General features: G+C 44.9%; 1 protein-coding gene across 6 annotated transcripts in view; it reads right to left on the reverse strand.

Annotated features, from left to right (window-relative positions):
* Positions 1 to 19,543, reverse strand: part of LOC106812025 (membrane-associated guanylate kinase, WW and PDZ domain-containing protein 2-like) — a 54,301-nt gene that overhangs the window by 12,451 nt on the left and 22,307 nt on the right. For 2 of the 6 annotated variants that reach the window (XM_014815788.1, XM_014815780.1), the window contains exons 4-9: positions 18,117 to 18,230; positions 9,202 to 9,321; positions 7,552 to 7,882; positions 7,136 to 7,236; positions 4,635 to 4,692; positions 3,225 to 3,397 (exon numbers count right to left, since the gene is read on the reverse strand). In XM_014815788.1, the coding sequence (XP_014671274.1) occupies positions 3,225 to 3,397; positions 4,635 to 4,692; positions 7,136 to 7,236; positions 7,552 to 7,882; positions 9,202 to 9,321; positions 18,117 to 18,230 (897 nt within the window). Of the gene's footprint in view, positions 1 to 3,224; positions 3,398 to 4,634; positions 4,693 to 7,135; positions 7,237 to 7,551; positions 7,883 to 9,201; positions 9,322 to 12,198; positions 12,341 to 14,607; positions 14,698 to 14,719; positions 15,194 to 18,116; positions 18,231 to 19,543 lie in introns of those variants that run through there. The other 4 variants (XM_014815796.1, XM_014815799.1, XM_014815804.1 and 1 more) reach the window with 4 other exon arrangements.

A 19,543-nucleotide genomic window follows, 5' to 3' on the forward strand; every position in this document is an offset into this window, starting at 1 on the left:
CGCCATTCTAAAATGCACCCGCCACTCTAAATAGCATAGCCGCCATGCTAAATATCATAGCCCCCAGACGCCGCTAGCACGCAAACCGCCTTCGGCGATTTGCAACTAGGACCGTAAAGGCAGCACCCGCCATGCTATAATGAAAAAGCTTGGAGAACCCTGATAGGCTGTTCATAATACAATCATTAATGATCTGAGGCCTGCCGTCAGAAATAAAATGAGTCATAACATTAGTCTTAACATGAACTTTTCTTATAGTTCAGCAGGGTTCTCCAAGGGCACTTATAGCCTGGCGGCCCGCCAGGCTATCGGCGAGCCCCGTCATGCTAAAATGCATCCGCCACTCTTAATATCATAGCCGCCATGCTAAATATCATAGCCCACAGACCCCCCTAGCACGCAAACCGCCTTCGGCGATTTGCAACTAGGACCGTAAAGGCAGCACCCGCCATGCTATAATGAAAAAGCTTGGAGAACCCTGAGTTGACAGTAGACCGTTGAGAGAAACATGGGGCCTGTCGTCTCAGGGTACACAGAGGCGTGTGTGTGTTGTGTGCGTGTGTGTGTGTGTGTGTGTGTGTGTGTGTGTGTTGTGTGGCGTGTGTGCGGTGTGTGCAAGGCGTGTCACGGTGTGTTGTGTGCGTGCCGTGCGTGCGTGTGTGCGTGCTGTGCTGTGCCGTGCGTGCGAGAGCAGCCGGAGCTGTCGGCATGCACAGCCGTTGCGTGGTCGTCGCTTCGCTGGCATTGTCTGTGTGTGCGGCGCAAGCAAGCGTAAGCTGCTGCCCCGAGGCGCCCGCAGCTTCATGCTCGGCTGCCAGCGTACCTGACATTCACACACGACGAAGACGCGCACTACGGGACGCTCCCAGCTAACAGAGCGATGCAGGTACGCGCAACGAGACGCCGGCACGTTAACAAAGCACAGGTAATGATACACGTAACGAAGAAATACAGCCATATCTAACGAGCCGGGGGAATGCGCAGTGACGCAGCGCAGATACGAAGCACCAGCGCACATGCAGAATCGAACAAGTGACCTCTTTGTGGTAGCCAACATGAGCTTCCTATTTCAGGAACCGCTGGCTGATTAATTGGTAAAAGCAGCAGACGTGGTACAAAAATATAGTTAATTAGAAATTAATGATCTTATCAAGAGTCCATAATAGAGATTTTTTCTAAGTTTTCTATTATGGACTCTTCATGTATATATCAGGGGGGATGCCTGCATGAAGGGAAACGCAAGCATGTAAATCCCACCTAAAAATTACTCCCGCTAACCTTTTGTCAGTTTTTTTCACCAAGAGAATGAGAGAAAATTCGCCACTCACAATATACGTTTCAATTCGTAACCGACTTTACCAGAAAATCAAGAATCATCATGATGACAATCGGGACTATTTTATCATTTCTTTTATTTCGTACTGATCCTCTTGATTCGTTCACATTCAAACTCACCCCAACCTCTATCCAACTAACCAACCTCTATCCAGCTAACCAACCCTACCCAGTTACTAGAAAGCAGCAGTCTTCTTGAGCTACCCCCTGCACGGCCTGAAGGCAAAAAGTAACCTCTAAAAAGTTTCGCAAGAACAATATTAATCCCAAAACCATTAATGTACCTACAGCAGGGTCTCGGCAAGTCAAGTCCACACGAACAAAACGTTCACTCAATGACCTATTTATTGCAAACTGCCCGCACCCCAACCCTCGTTGTCTGCACCCCTGCTGAGAACCCAGCACCTACTACAAAATGCTTAACTACCTCAGTACAAAAAACAGACGGTTAGACGGTGCGCTTATTCTTATTCACGCCTGCGGCCAAATGCAACTTTAAATAACCCCCACGAGACCCGCCCAACAAAATTATGTCGCTTCCTTATTGGCTGGCTGCTGCGCTGCAGTACTTACAGTAGAGAGATAACAGGTAGTGGAGGTTTTCTCTACGTGCTAACCATGGTAGATTCTGATGAGACAGTTGAGACTTCCACGCAGACTGGGGTGGTACTTCTCGGAACACACCCGTGCACGAAATGGTGCGTGTAATTTGTGAAAGCCGTGCGTGCATGAGCACGCGCATTTTACACTGTACAATTTCCGGTAAGTCCACGAATGAAATGCGTGTCGGTGTTAGCAGTAATTGTAGTTTGTTCAACTATTATGTCTCTAGTATGGCTGAGAGGGTCTATGCCCCCCAGGGTACTGCCGGAACGTACCCTGGTACTATCTAATATGCCGGACCGTACCCGCCTACTCCACTAACGAGTCTAGGGAGTCGCCTACGCCTACTCCCTAACCCTAACCCTAATTTACCATATCAAATAGTTACCAGGGTACGTTCCGGTATACCGGACCGTACCCAGGGTACGTTCCGGCAGTACCCTGGGGGACATAGACCCTATGAGCTCTAGTATGGCACAGAACGCAGAAATCAACTTGCAAACACATTAGACAAGGGTTGTTAGGGCTTAGAAGGAAGGGTTGTTGTCAGAGCCTAGAATAATGTGCCTACGTTTACAAACCGTCTGAACCGCTATACTCTAATCCACTGTCACTGTCAGCAAATTCTCTGGAATAATTCTAAATCTTAGCTGATTATATCCCAATTTTAGAACCAACACATCACAGACTCTTATAAAAGAACCATGTTACACAAAAATGTCATCGACACTGAGACTATTTGTTTTATCTACATTAGGTATTTATCTTTATCTTCGTAACAAAATCTTTGTGAGCATACCGGTACCTTGCTTCTGCTAGTGCATCAAAGCAAACATTGGTGATTGTTAAGTTATTTTGTGATTTGCTCATCAATGTAATCACAACACACAGACACAATAGTACACGACGTGATGACAATGCTCATCTCGTATTGTAATATCAACAGCAAGGCTCCCCATGGTCCTGTGTTTAATTTAAAAAGCTAAGGCTAAAATTACTAGTCTCCTACTTAATGTTAAGACTAATTTTGCTTCTGACAACAGGCCCCCGACTTTCACCCTAGCTTTACGATGGTAGTTATAACAATGCCCACCGGCTGGTGCTGCAGCTACACTTCAACACACCGCCGTAACATCGCCTACTTTCCATGTGAGAAATACTTCTCCGTAGATCCTATCGCCGCATGTTGGGGGCGCAGCAGCAGGAGGTGGGGATGGAGCCGCGGTGGTGGGGGGAGGGGAGGGGAGTGTGATTGACGCAGCGAAGGAATGCCTCGCGCAACCTACCTGGACCGTTGACGGCGCTCACGCTCTGTGCCCTCCTCGGTGGCGCCCCCTCGTCATCGCTGCCCTGCGTCTTCTTTGCGCGCGGGAGCGTGGAGGAGGAGGGAGACTTCTGGTAGCTGTCGGTCTTTGCCTGCTGCACGGGGTTCTCGTACTGAGTCCTGCGGTTAATGTGGCTAGAAGCATATACATACCGTTACTCACATGCGGCACGTCATCACCAGATTTATGGCCTCCGAGATTCCATCGAGGGCTCATAACACTACAGTTTATAGACTCAAGATTGCGATGATCAGATGCAACTGATCAGATATATCTGACGTATGACATTATATAGGGTTACGTATTTGCATACACATGCACACACACATTAGATGAAATTTCAGCCAACCAACAAGGTACGTACATCAGTATCTGTGTGTGTGCGTACATATTTCCAGGAGCTAATAATGAAATAAATTTGTCATTATTAGCTCCTGATATTGCCCATGCACACGCACACGCACACACATATATATATAAACATTCTAGTAGACTTGTGCAAGACGCAACTTCTATATGCTGTAAAAATCTACTAGGCTTTGAGGATTTTTTTTATGGAGACAATATAAGAGGTGTGTGTGTGTGTGTGTGTGTGTGTGTGTGTGTGTGTGTGTGTGTGTGTGTGCGCGCGCGTGCGTGCGTTTATGCTTTTTTCCCTTTTTTTGGGGTAAAAAGGGGGGGTCCGGACCCCCTCGACCCCCCCTCTGGATCCGCCCCTGGATAAAGATGAGATAGCTTTAATTCAGCGTCACGGCAGCCGCTGCGTTGCTTTTACTCACTTTCATTTGCATTACAATACACAGGAAAGAGGATATGGCGGTCACACTGCGTCCGTAACAAGGCCACATCCACGGGCATTCTCAGTGTTGCATGATTAACCTACACCGGATATCACTTTCATCCCAACTCTCACCCTGCCTCACACAGAAGCACTGTAGCTGCCATTGTATTTTGTATGTACCATTACATACAACTGTCTTTGATTATATCAGGAGTGAATAATAGAGATCTCTATTATTCACTCTTGATTATATACACCTACTCACTGATGTAAACTACTCATCCCCTTTTACACACGGCTGCACTCGTTCGTAAATCTTGCACAGTCATACCATGAATTAATCTTTACAGAGTCTGAGAGAGTTGCAATGTTAATACTCTAAAGCTACGTCTAGTCTAAGCCTAGAGTCATGTCAGACATCCACAAAACCTGCACGTAATTGCATGTGAATTTCCACACTGCGCACTAAACCTTGCTGCTTTACATCTACGGCTAGTAGCCAGCCACACAATACTGTCAAGCCCCAACGACAGGCTAAGCCCCAGCTTTCGCTCTAACATAATAAATACAGCCGTGAGAAATCGCCTTACTCTATGTAGTATTCGCCGAACGTCGGATCGATCACTTTCTCCCAACCATACGGCAATTCTGCAAAATGAAAGAACACGTGATGGTGAATAGACCGCCAGCTCAGCGCCGCTTGCACGCCACTCATTTGATTGCTCCTTCAAAAGCCGACGCGACCATCACTGCACATGAGTATCACGCGCAGCAGGAATACGTCTCGTAGATATAACCTGAAGTCTCATGTTAGAACGGAATTGGCTCGGCCGCTGTTTGCCTCCCCCCCCCCCCCGGTCACGATCATTCTACCTGACATAGCACCCGCGAAGAATAAAGTCGACTGCGTTACGGTACAACAAGGTTTTCTTCATGATTGCCGGCTAACGCAAAACAGCGATGCAGCGAAGCCGAACCGGCGAAAACTAGCAGTGATGTAATCGCCGGGCCATCATTACGGCGGCAATTACACGTGCGAAAACTAGTTTGAGCGTCTGTCTCCAGGGCGGCGCCGCGCCGACCGCGCATGTACCCCGCGAGCCAGCACTCATGCATCACCGTGGCGACCAAAAATTTGCCACTTTTCCGTGTTCAAATTAATGGTTTGCGTTGAGAACTTGCTTCCAAGTGGCTAACTTCGCCTAATTGTTGGCCCAAGATACATGTTCGCACCACTAATTGAGCCATTAACGACTGCGCGAGCCACTACGACTGGCTAACAGCTCTTCTTTGCACTAGATCACACTCAGGTGACTTTGATCGGGATGGCTCTCCCACCTAATCTCAGCACCTCCCATCGCTATAACTTGTCGCGACAGTACGCACATCACGCCAGAAAAGATTGCCGACTTGCACGTAACAATTGCTTACTATACCGCGAGTAGAGTGGACACGGCCACTGTTGTCCTCTAACGTGACCATCCATCTAGGCAACGACCTTACGTCAGCTCGTAACACTAAAGAGGTCACGAGAGTGACCCCTGGGTGCCGATTGGACACCTGATGAACTGCGACAGCGAGAGACAAGTCGTTACTCTCGCTACGGCACATACGTGTGTAGTAAGTGTAGTGGGTAACAAGAGCAGTATGTCGCGCAGTGATGGTGCGGCTTGGCAACTGTTGAATGTAAATCATACGCGCAGGAACGCAGTGACAGGTGAACGACCGACTGCTCACACCTGCGAGCCACCGTAAGGAAGATTGAAATCATTATTTCTGCTTCATAGCTGGCAGAAACAATTCAGGCAATAGTTGGCAGAACAGTATCTATTCACTACTGGCGTATAGAGTTGCAATAGGAGTACGGTAGGGAGCCAGCGTTTTACTTGGATCCAGACCAGAAAAACAAGTATCTAAACTATAGAACAATTTCCCACATTACTTTCCAAACCCAGATTGCAGCATATTGTGAACGCTGCCGCCCAACAAAGCGCTAGGTATCATCGGCAAACATCCAATAAACTCGCACTGCAATATGGGAGTGAGTCACATCAACCTCTCTCTCTCTCTCTCTCTCTCTCTCTCTTTCTTTCACTCGCGCGCGCTCTCTCTCTCGCTCGCTCACGCGTTCTCTCTCTCTCTCTCTCTATCCCTTCTTTATCTCTCTCTCTCTATCCCTTCTTTATCTCTCTCTCTCTTTTTCCCTCTCTCATTCTCTCTCTCAAACCCTTTCGACAACTCAGTGGGTGTGACGCTTGGATACTTAATTATGCTGAGCCAGCATCGCAGACACATATGTGAAATAGCCGCGCTAATAGCGTCCCACCCGTTCACGCGGAAAATCACCGACGGGAAAATTCTGCGAAAAAAAATTACGCAAAGAAACGAGTTCGTTGCCGAAGCGCGATAGATAAGCGGACGCAGATCCGTGTGCGCGCATTCACTGCTATTATCCTCGCCAGGCCTAATACACGTGGGAACGCGAGCCCAGGGTTCATAGTAGTAAGTCACATGTTGAAATAAGGACTTATAAGACCCTTTCTGGAGGCCAAAATAAGACTTTTTTACGCGATTTCTGATAGATCACCGACTATTAAAGTACACTAATAATATTTATTTACACAATTGAACACAGAAATTCAACACAGAAAATTTTGAAAAACGGTTCTTTGGCAAAAAATAAGGACTAGTAAGTGCTTTTCTAAGATTCCACCAAAAATAAGTACTAATAAGGGCCCTTATTTTATTTTTGGCAAAATATGTACTTATAAAACTTTGGCAGACCCGCTACGAACCCTGGAGCCCACGAACCCAGCTAGTGCTGCCAAACACTACACAACTGCCACGAATGACAGTCTACTGTTCCAATACTTGAGTGTCAAGACTCTGAAATTACAGTCTACCGTGCCACTGGTGCACAAGAAACTGTCACACCTGACTAAAAACTTTCACCTCTCTTAATGTTGTGCAGATAATTTTTTACAGCTGTGCAGTGCAGTAAGTTATATGACCTTAGGAACCATTAGCCCACATTGTTAGCACAGTCTAAATTATAGCAGTAACCTTAGAATTACTAATGTGTTGTTGTTACCTAGTGACTGCACGTACACACCTTGGTCATCACACTCCTCTGGCTTCTTTCTCATCTTAGCATGGCGTGGGTCCAGCCAGTGTGTTGTACCTGTGTTGTGGCTATGCAGACCAATGACAAGGAATCAACACACACGACAAACGAAAATAGAGCAATGAGAGCATTAATGCACTGCAAGTAACACTACTTCCCACGTGAGCACTTAAGGAAACTTAATGAGACTTTCACAAGCAAAACAACAAAACTAGCTGTCCGTACAAAATATTAAAGATTCGAAATAAATGCCTCGATGCGACACACTGTTAAGATAGCAGCCTGTGTATTGCCACTGCCAAGCCTAGTGGAAACAACAAGAAAATGTATGGTCTTTCTGCAGGCGCGATTCTGCTCGCGTTGTCTCAAGATACAACACTTACTCTATGAAGTACACTTCCCCAGTCTCCGTGTAGGATCTCTCCCAGTTACTCGGCAACTCTCCCAATTCTTCCTCCGACGGCCAATCAGGGCTGTTGCTACCGCCAGGCTGACCGGCCATTTCAATGCTGGCACCAGAGGGCACTGCTTCCTGCCCGTACTTTATCGCCTCTACACTGGAGCGGTTTCGCTGGCGCTTCCCTTTGCTGGACGGGGTTTTCCCCGGTAGGATTATGTCAGTCGACGGCGTGCTATGCTTAGCGACAGAGGAAGCTGTGTTGGGAACGATGCTTAGCGGCTCACGGGGTGGCCTCGGAGTGCCATAGTAGTTACCTTGAAAGTAAGAACCGTAGAAAGTATCAGCCATGCGTTCGTCCCCACCCAGCAAAGCCTTCGTCGAGCCAGCTACGCGACTGTTCATGGAGCATGACACGTGACTGTTTGAGAAACATGCAATGCAATCCATTGAAGAACATGCAATGAAACCATTTGTGGAACGTATGCGACCTTTCGTGGAACATGCTGCGTGACCACTCATGGAGCATGATGTGTGTCCAATCATAAAACATGTCGTGTGGCCGTTCACGGAACGTGTCAAGTGATTGTTTGTGGAACATGCAATGAAACTATTTGCGGAACATGCTGTGTGACATTTCGTCGAACACGCATCACGTAGCACCGTGTTTCTGCGTGGCTAATGACATGGGGGTACTTGTGAAGGAGCTGGAGACATAACTGATGGGTTCTGTTAGAAAACCAAGTTGCATAGAAATTCCCTGAAATCGAAGACCAGTTAGTATGTTTACACTTGACTATGTTACCAAGGCACGTGAGAAGCCATCACCAACAAGGTGTGATACCCTGTTGAGGTCACCAGGAAAGGACAGGTAATGCGCAGTGCATTTTGATGGCAAGACATGACTACGTTTCCTTTATCGCGATGTTAACTAGTACAGGTGTGTGTGTGAGTGAATGACAACTCTGTGAGTTCGTCAATTGTGGTGTGAACAAAGGCACATGTGAGGTCATTGATGGTCACATCAGCACAGGCGGGTGCGAATTTGTGACCTGATCAGAGAGTTGTTGTGATGCCATGCATAGTAATAATATATAATATTACAAAAATAATTATTCATACAAGTTGTTTACACAAGTGAGATTAAAATTTAAAATGAAATCATATTGCCAAGATGATAACACGTGTGAAGACGTAATTCATGGTTGCACTGTGTATAAGTAATAATCTGCTACCAGCCCAGCAAGTATACCCTGGTTAGCAAAATGGAACACAAAATTCTCATTAAAAAACTCTCTAACTCTCAATTCCATCAAATTGCACCAAATTATAATATCCTGCTAACAGTTCTACATACCGGTTTTGAATTGATTTTGCTCGGTTGACAACAACTCTAGATGGAAGCATTGAAGAGTAGCGCAGTAAGGTATGGGGTGATCATCAAGAATAAATAGCCCAATTTCACACACACACACACACACACACACAAGTACCACTGCGAGGTTTACCTATCACATCACATTAATTACACGTACGGCTTAGACAGCAATAGTGCTCGATTGAGTTGCCATTATAGCAACGCTTAGCAAGCAAAATTATATCAGCCAAGAAAACAGCTACCAAGTAGGTTAAGTACCGTCGTAAATGCCACTTTCTAAGAGGTTGCCAGATTTCTCCAGGGCCATAAACTCATCAACAGACAGAAAGATGTAGTCTTGGCCATGTGTCTCCTCTGGCCTTGGTGGTCTAGTTGTGCCTGAATATAAAAAACAGACACAATTAACGCAATGCACCTAAACCAAAATGTTAATGTTTATGTACCCGAAGCAAGAAGTTATTGTGTTATTGCAATTAGCAAAAATTTAATGATGTACAAACAAACCATTTATTGTTTGATGAAAATGAATTAAATGAGCACGTTATTGTTTAATCAACAGGAACTAGTTAATCAGACTGTAACTAATGTTTTGTTTATTTAATTCTGAACAGCAAAATCAACATGTCATTGCTTGAGGTATCGAAAATAACAGCTGCGGCTGTATGGTGGCATTACAATCATAATAGCAGACGTATATACTGTCATCATCCATGTGTGAGAATTGAACACATGGTTGAGTTTACTCAAAAGATAATCAGTCTTCTAACCAACACTGGAACTTTTACACAACATCGAAAATTTTATGTTGAGTGAGTTTTGTTTTAATGGGAAATCCATAGGAAAGATATCAATTTATTTTAAAACTGGTTTTAAGTTATGACATAAGTATATGGCAGGTAGCTATTGATTATTTTGATTGGGAAATGTATTCGTGAAAGAGAAATGAACAACGAACCCATACATGTTCTTGCAATGATACATCCTGCTAACTTTCACCCATCCAGGCATTTAAATGATAAAAATGTCCCTTTTAACAGTTAATTTATATCACACAAAATTTTAGCCGTTAAAATTCATTTCCGCTTTGAAACCAAGAGAAATGTTACAGTTGACTACGTCATGTAAAAGAGAAGCTTTCAGTCTTCAATCTCAGTTATTATCAATAAAAGCCCAGGTATATATTTCCGGCCATCCTTCAATCAATAGAGACCAAATTATAGTATTTATACTGATGTACTAGTCAAATATAACTGTATGTAATAAAAATTTAATTGTTGACATGTCACTTTAGTGCTGAATCAACGGAAGTCACATAAAACTGAAGGTTATCACCAAAAATTATCGTTTTAGTACTTTACGGTAACAATTCTTGACATCATTCCTGGTACAGTCACAACACATAAAACACGTAAATTCAATGCATGCCTGCTGCCATACCGAACCGTACACATATATCTATGCCAGAAACAGTAGCCATTATTATACGTTATCCATGTCCCTATATATCCACTACATAAACCACATCTAAAATCCAGAAATCGTTTCGATATTTCCCTACTAGCCGGGTACCCGGCGTTGCTCGGTAAAAAACGCGAAGAAACAAAAGTTTTAGAGCAAATTTAGCCACATATTACTTGATTCTACGGATAGATTCGTAACAGAGAAACAAACAACAAACAATATTCAGACAAAAACGGTTCTAACGATTCTATGTAGTAAAAGCTTCTGGATATACAGAACTGTTGTGAAATTGCGCCAGTTAAGTTATCATGAATACCGTGTATTAAAAGTATTGAGCATCCAATTGGTATCTAGGTATCTAGGTATCTGTGTGCGTAGGTACATAGGGGGGCAATGTCTTGGGTAGCTGCAAAGTTGAATGCTTGCTGCTTGATTAGGGACAAGTACGTTATGTATGAATTTGTTAATTTGTACATGTACGTGCGTGCGCGCGCGTGTGTGTGCGTGCGTGCGTGCGTGCGTGCGTACAAGTGTTTGTCGTTTGGTTGCTGTACATGCATGTTCATGGCAGAGTGATGACAAACCACTTCTAAGTGTGACGACTGGTGAAGTTGAACGAACAAGATCGCAACTCGTGGTGCGTACGGCAGTAATTACAAACTGCACGCAGTTTATGCTTCACCTAGCAGGAAAATCTACCCCGGCCACACGTGAGCCTGCAAAACCGCTCAGGGCCAGCATACTGCAGGCCAACAATGCGGTACTTCTGAACCAGCCAAGATTACTACCGTTGCCCTGAAAAATTGCGCTGAAAATGTTTTGCCAGAGTAAAAGCATGATTCACAGCTGCGCTATGTACCTGACACGTGGCGCGAGCTCTCGGGAGTCTGCGAGTGTCACCATAGCGACGACGAATATGAATAATCGCTACAAGCCAGCGCAGGCGCTCTTTGCCGTTTTTAGCAGTTCACATGGCAACACACCGACGCAAACTTTCACACGCAGCCGATTTCAAACTAGTCAAGTAAAATCAAGCGAGAAAGCGACAACAACGCCGACATGCTACGGATAGGCATACGCCAATGGCGTAAGTAGAGCAGTCCGCACGCGCACGCACGCACGGTACAGTTACACAGAGAGACACCCCTCCCACAAACACGTCGCTGTGCACATGCTGTATATCGAGCGCAAGCTAGCGGACTATGGGATCGGCACGGCACAATAACACCCTCTGTTTGACAGGCGAGCGTTGCCGTGACTCTTTGCGACCATACAGGTGCATGCATATGCGCGCCGCCGCCGCCGCCGCCGCCGCCTCCTCCGCATCGTGGGTCTGTGTGTAAAATACTGCAGTCAAGAGATGAGCAAGTGCTGAAGGGCGATGGCGTAACTGGTTGAAAGAACAACAATGTAACAGGGCCCCTGATTGGGTAAAAGGGCAATAATTTCACCGCAGTTAACTTATTTCAACCCCGTGGTAAAACGAATTAATTATTTCTGAGTACGGCGGCCAACCATAGCCGATAACATTTCGTTTCATTGTTTGTTCAAATTTCATCCTCACATCTCTCTCTCTCTCTCTCTCTCTCTCTCTCTCTCTCTCTCTCTCTCTCCCTCTCTCTCTCTCTTACATCTCATTCTGTAGCTCCCCTCCTATCACTCTGTCTGTCTGCGCGTTTTCTCTCCCCTCACTCTCTCTTTCTCTATGTCTGTCTACCTGCCTGTCTGTCCGTCTCGTGTATGTGTGTGTGTGCATGCATGCGGGCGTGTGCGTGTCTTGCCTTCTCTACCTACCTAGCTAGACAGTGTGATGTCTTTCCTTTTCAGTGCTACCGGTATTTTCAATGGTCATAAAGCCCTTCACTTCACAGCATCTTGTCTTATCTACGCTAGCATCGATTCGGGTAGCGTCCAACTCTTCCAGCGCTGGATTACAGCTGGTGGCGGATTATGAGAGGGTCTGATAGAGGATAACTGCACCAGGTGTGCACTGTGTACAAATGCCGGACTCCTGTGTCGAGAGAGTGGGGGCTATTTGTATAACACGCGAGTAGCAGTGGTCTGCAAAACGAGTGCCAAGTGGTTCGGTGTCCACGCCTTAGCGGCTAAACATATAGACCTGCGTCTGCACTGCATGCCAAACGACCTGTCCATTCATGGCTGCTCGGATTTCACTTCACTCCGCAGCGATTGTTGATCAGTGCCAATCCGCAGCTTCTCAATCATTGATCATTCCGTGACTGCGCAGACCACACAGTATGTACACTTACAGCTACGACTACTACTGCAAGGCATCGACGTTAACTCACACTGTGACCGCGAATGTCAACCACAGCTAGCTAGCAGTACAACCGTCCACACCATATACAGCTCCCGTACACGAGCCGACGACGTAACGACGCGCCGCCCGTCCTACGACACCGCGCGACGAATAAGCAGGTCACTACTGCTACGCAGCGCACCGGGTCACTCAGCGGAAACAAACATGAAATATTCAGCCCTTGGCCATCGACACCGCTGCCTAATTAACAAAGTGTGCCGCCCCTTGGCGGCTACGTATACAAGTAGGCTGCATTGTAAATCGCGCGCACAGTGGGCGCAGGCGCTTTTCCGCGACGGCAAAAAGATAGAGGAGTCTTGTTTTATAACAGGTGCAGTCTGCGCGATCTGTTACCCCCTCACTCTTACTCTCATCTAGTGCTTGCTTCAACTACGTTGTCGACTACAAAGCGCATCTGTATCTCAACGCGCAGTCGCTACAAATTACGTTGATATTCGGCGTAGCACTGGATCCTGTAAACCTACTGGTTTCATGGTGGCTGTAATCAGTTTTGTTTTTTTTGTAATTCAACAGAGGAATTCCAATCTCTTATGTGTAGCTTGGTCGTCGAGCAGGACATACCGTCCGACCGCTAATATAGAGGTTTTACATTTCATTTTCATTATGTAGTCATAATGAACATTGCAGAGAATGGGTCTGATGGAAGAAATGGCGGGGACGGCAGAAAGAGAGAGAGGGGGGAGGGAGAAAGAGAAAGAGAGAGGGGGTGGAAATAGGTGGAAGAGAGAGGCAGGGAAAGAAAGCGAAAGCTAATATTAAGAGTAATGATAGTGACCCGTAACAACAATATTCGTCGGCAACCTTCCTCGACAATCATCGACCACGCGTTTCCATCTGTATTTGCCTCTATAGCACGGCCGCCCGCTGCGACGTGGAATAAGATACAATACAATATGGATAAGGACGGTGAACAAATAGATGACTGGAGATGGGACAACCCCGGGTTATTGATACCAGCGGTAGATTATGTACGGAAAATTTTGATGATTCGAAACATTAAACTGGAGGCGGTCCTAATCTCCTTTTTCTTTAGATAACCCCCGCACATTCGAAGAATCGAGTGCCTTGTGAAATCCAAGAGAGGGAACCAAGATACAATATACAAGACGTTCAACGACACGTGACACCAGCGCGCAGATTCCCCAAGCAACTGACAATCTTACTAACGACATCTATCGTCCTAAAAGTGTATTGAGCGTAATATTCATATGACCCCTTGGGCCCTTACGGCGGCTGTACGTCACAGCTTACTATCCAAACAGTGTATTGAAACGTAGAAATGACGACTACGTCCGAAGCCGTGTTCAACGGTTTACACGCAGCGAAATGACACAAGGTTATATAGAGGGTTATACCGTAAACATATAAACAATATTATGAGTATACTAGGTATGTTGATGCTTATACACGGGGCCCTTATATACGGGAACAGTAAGTTGTACGTGGGTAACTTGTATGTAGGTATAGCGTTTGTAGGCCAATCACTCTGAATCAAGCACCCAACATTCGCCAGAAATTGCACGGATATTACCAGGAGTAAGATAATATAGGATCCTATATTATCTTACTCCTGATATTACGCGTACTCGTGCGTACACCTCACGCCATGGTGCGACCAAATAAGACTGCAGGCCGCTGGCTAGGCCTATAAATTGTGCCCATTGTTTTTTATGCGGTGTTATCATAGGATAACTGTATCGTAACTTATATATACTCATATAACTTCTTTATCTGCTCTTGATATAACTTATAATACTTATATTACTTGGCTTAAGGTATACAGGTATATGTTTATACAGGTATAAGTTTTACAGGTATGTTGTACTTGGCTTAACGCAGGTAAGTTATAACATATTACTCACGTCCTGGTGCGATCAAATAAGACTGCAGGCCGCTGGCTCATATCAGCAACGAGAACACGCGAAATACTGACATCGTTATGATTTGAATGCGAAGATCGGCATTACGTCTTACCCTGCTATCGACAGATCTCTCCCGGATCGCTGCGATCACGAGTATGTCCACGCGCGGTGCGGCGCGGTGCGGCGCGGCGCGCGGGTGTACAGACGCGGCGGCCTCCCTGCACCACAAGCACACTAACACACACACACACTGTCGCCTTGTCTCAAGCCTGAGAATGACAACAACAGTGCGGAGACACGGCGACGTCGCTGCGTCCGATCCAACACTCACAGCCGACGACGTGTGACGCGCGCAGTCACGGCACGTCTATGTCGCACGTACAATCTCGTCTGTCTGCGTGCGCGCGTGTGTGCACTACTGTGCCCCTCGCCGCGACTCTGATCCGAGTAAACCAAAAGAGCCAGTTTGCTGTGTACACACTAGAGGAGGAGTCCCAGCGCGCCGTGGGAGCAGTGTAACGCTATGTGTTCGCCTCCGGTCGGTTCACGAAGGTTGCAGGCGCTGTCCGCCGACCCAGCAAGTTGCATGTTAGCGGCTGTACGACACTTTTGGAAGATGCCAATGATGGCGGGGGAAGGGGGAGGGGGTCGAAAAGAGTGAATCGAATTGAGTAGCGAAACCGGAGTCGCACATTCACCTGTTAACGTACTTGGAAGGTATATATATCTGATTCAAATATACACGCAAAAGATACGTCAGCCACCAATAACAGCGCGGTGCGACAGTACGCCGTAAAAACGACCACTTTTCCCACTGCGTCATTCCATCCCCTTGTCTACCTGCGGTAGAATGCAGGTGGCCCAACACAGGTATGATCAGGGAGCGTAGCGGGGACTGGACAATTGCGCGGGCTTATCCGCGCCTACACTACAACAATACATCATTATGGGGGTCTGGAAGCATGACAGCACCCGCCAAACAGACTCCGTGCGGCGCGATGTACTGGTCGCTGTCAGCAGCTAGACCTCTTTCATTAGCTGGTTGGTGAAGACGAACCAACAGACGCTCTGCTAATCAAATGTGGTCTCGAATGTTATATAACCATCGCAGTAATGACTAATGTAGCAATAGCGAAACTCGTATAAAATTAATAGAAGAAACGTCAAGTCATCTATTACACACTAACATAACCACTATTAAAAAGTACAAACTATGCCGGTGCCCGGTTCGTCGTTTCTAGTAAAATTACTGTATCGTCAGTGCATTGCCTCACTATAGAGAACCCAGTCTAGAACAATCATTTAATCTATGACGTTTAACCATTCACACTGTTAAACAATCGGGTTTCACAGTAGGTCTTTGTGGACAGCTCTTGTCTCTATTTGTCTATTCTCATCTAACATGTTCAACACGCATAGCGCGTGCATCCGCTTCATTGTGTGGATAAAACGTCAAACAGCAATACATCATGACTCATCTCTGATCGCTGTGAATCGTCGAAACGAATTCCTAATTGGGCAAGTGCTCGGGAAAACATTTTAGCGATACCATTTAAACACCATTATCTGATATCCTGGTGTTACACACCGGATTCCAATCAGATAATCAATGACATCAGTTACAAAACCATGCCCGATACACAAGCTAATCATAGCAGTCGGATTATCTTTCCAGAATTATACTGCGTTATAGTCCAAATCGAATCGCAAAAAGGAAGAGACGGATCATTGATCATGAATAAAAGAAGATTAACACTTTTAATACGGCATTCATTATAACAGGAGTGAATAAAAACAAATGGTTGTATATAAACATAAATTTATAAAACTGTTTATAATTATTCGGTCTTTTCATTCCTAATTATACACATGAATGTGTTGCAACGCGTGTACATGATTGACACCTTGAGTTTGTTACTCCCTACCTGCACTTCTGGTTGCAGTCTAGTTGCCACTATTATGTCTAGTTGCCACTATTATTCCACTGGTTGCCACTAGTTGCCAGAAATTATGAGAGTGGCATGGTCATGCTACTGTACACATTGAACCTTGAATAAGTGGTGATTACACTTTAAAAATGTATAAATCCATGATGGACTCGGAAGGAATGGCGATTTAGGAATAACGGAACGAGGCACGAGGCAAGAAAGTTACGGGTCTTGTGTGAAACAGTAAGTAAGAAGGGACAATGGGGGAGAGCGTAGTTAAGCAGTGAGGCAGTTCGATAGAAAAACAGGGAAGACGAGGATATAACAGCTAGAGGTGAGAGGGAGAGGGGGACGTAGGCGAGAGGAATAACAGAGAGGGATATAGAGACTGAGACAACTAGGGGGAGGGATAGGTTGAGGGAGGGATGGGAGACAGAGATAGAGAGAAGGGGAAAGATAGGTAAAGTGGGAGCGAAGTAGTAAATGGGATAGAGAATACGGAATGTAAGTGAGAGAGTAATTGAATTAGTAAGAAGGGCAGCACAGGAGAGATGCGAAGGCTAGTATCTCGCAGTAAAGCATATTAGAGTAGTCTAAGCAGAGTCTATGCAACTCATCATGGTACGTGTGCGAGATCTGCACACGCGATCGGCACAGAGCATTATGCGTAGCAGCATTCACTGCATCCTGTACTTCCTACACTTCCTGTCGGCGGTAATTTTCTCTCAATGCTAAAGGGCGGCGACAACAATAACAGGAGCTAGTGAGTGTGCCAGCTCTGCCACCTCCTCGGCACAGCTGCGTGTGTTCAGCTTACAGCTCCGCCCACGGGCTCATTCCAATAGCATTAGTTACAGCACACTCACACATAGATGAATGGTGGGAGTAGCTGTGCAACGCAAAGTAGGGCTAATCAGTAACTCACGTAGTAAATCAGTTAGAAAGATAAATAGAATTATTAAAATAAAAGAACAAAAAACAGAAATTTGATCATATATATATATCACAATGCATCATACCCAGGTCTACCAGGAATACTGGAAGGATTTCTACTGCTAGGAACCACATTCAAAACTGTAAAAGGTTAAATATACGTATACGTTATATTAAGACACGGGTAAACAGTTGGTCACACCTAGCTGGATGACTAATGATACTGTGAACAGGGGTATCTTTTGAACTTTTGAACAAGGGAGTCCAACGGACTCCCTGCCCTCAAAAAAAGGGAGTCCGCAGCAAAATGAGAGAGTCCTTAGTCTGAAGTTCAAAATTAAAAATTTGCTGAAAAAATACGGCAATTCCGCGTGGCCGTGCTCTGGAACGAACTAGTTAGTATAGCAGAATTTTCAGGGAGTCACACGGACTCCTGAATATGTCAAATCAGGGAGCCCGACAGTAAATCAGGGAGTATTTGACTCCCGACTCACATTAATTGCGCACCCTGTGTGAGTAATATATGTGTATCACTGTGAATCAGTGTGACGTGTTTATAGCTGTGACGCAGCTTCTACGCAAAGACACATGACACCGACGGGTGACAGATAATGCTGGACATTATTTATAGTGAAAGTTTAAACTTACATGGTACGGTCCGCAAGTAGACATTTTCCCTTATGGTCTGCTGTTGATCATGGTCCATACATCCTTTCGGAAAACTTATGCTCAGATACTGTCTCAGGTCCTTGTTTAGCAAACCTATGGACACAAATAACCAAATGCAATACATGTAATACCTATATAGTGCAAGAGATTAGTGTAAACAATGACATGGTTAGACTTACAAAGTTTTCATAGTAAGCTCCTCATTATTTCTCGCTAATATTTAATATGGAACTATGTTCGAAATATTAAAAAGCTAATAATATCATATAGGTAATAATTGATATATTGAATATGGATATGATGACACCTAAAATCTAGAGTCATCTTAGAGATTTATTTGGATGTAACAAGTGATATTGTGCAATTATTGTCTTTATTTAATTGCACATTATGCCATGTATACAATATACAGCATATATGGCAGATAAATATATATTACGTAATGATACGCTCCATTCACACACATTTATTTTATTATTTCGGTCACAGTCATAGAAATATATAGAGTCACCTATATCACACACCTTATACACCTATATAGTCTACCTATATTATTTCTATGGTCACAGTCCATACTTAGCCAGTGCCCATACTGGTGCTGCCACCTGTTGATAAAAGTATGCGTACTGCAATAGCAATAAGACGGCTGGTTTGACCATATAATACCAATGATAGCGCAGTAACCCATATAAGAAATGAAAGATCGAAGTTTAAGTACGAAAATAACTATTTATTTCCTGCACGGCAAGACTAGCTGCACACAGCAACACACAGAGCAGATGCACCGGATGCATAGTACCAAGAGTGAGATAACAACCTTATTATTATCTTATTGTTATTATAATACTCTTGACAGTACGTTAAAGTACAGCAGTTCGCATGTAGCCACAGCTATCTGTCATACATCACCCCTTTCGCTGATAAGTTGCTCGGCTATTTGCGTATCATGATATCGAACTCACGCATCAGATAACTTAGAAACGGTCATTGAGCGTTGGAGAAAAGAGCCAACTTTCGGTCGTCAAGAATTTCGGTTTAGAATAGGACGTGTTTTATGAAAGCTATCGATCATTCTTTCACGGTAACAGAATCTACATATAATAATATACCAAAATATTTTAATCAATTTCCCACTGAGGCAGTGGATGGCTCATAAATATTGAAGTAAGGAGAGAGGGAGACAGAACCATAGATAGATGGATGGATGGATGGATGGATGGATGGATGGATGGATGGATGGATGGATGGATGGATAGATGGATAGATAGATAGATAGATAGATAGATAGATAGATAGATAGATAGATAGACAGATAAATAGACAGACGGATAGATAGATAGATAGATAGACAGATAAATAGATAGATAGATAGATAGATAGATAGATAGATAGATAGATAGATAGAT

Source organism: Priapulus caudatus, unplaced genomic scaffold, assembly GCF_000485595.1.
Source record: "Priapulus caudatus unplaced genomic scaffold, Priapulus_caudatus-5.0.1 Scaffold20, whole genome shotgun sequence".
Lineage (NCBI taxonomy): Eukaryota > Metazoa > Priapulida > Priapulimorpha > Priapulimorphida > Priapulidae > Priapulus > Priapulus caudatus.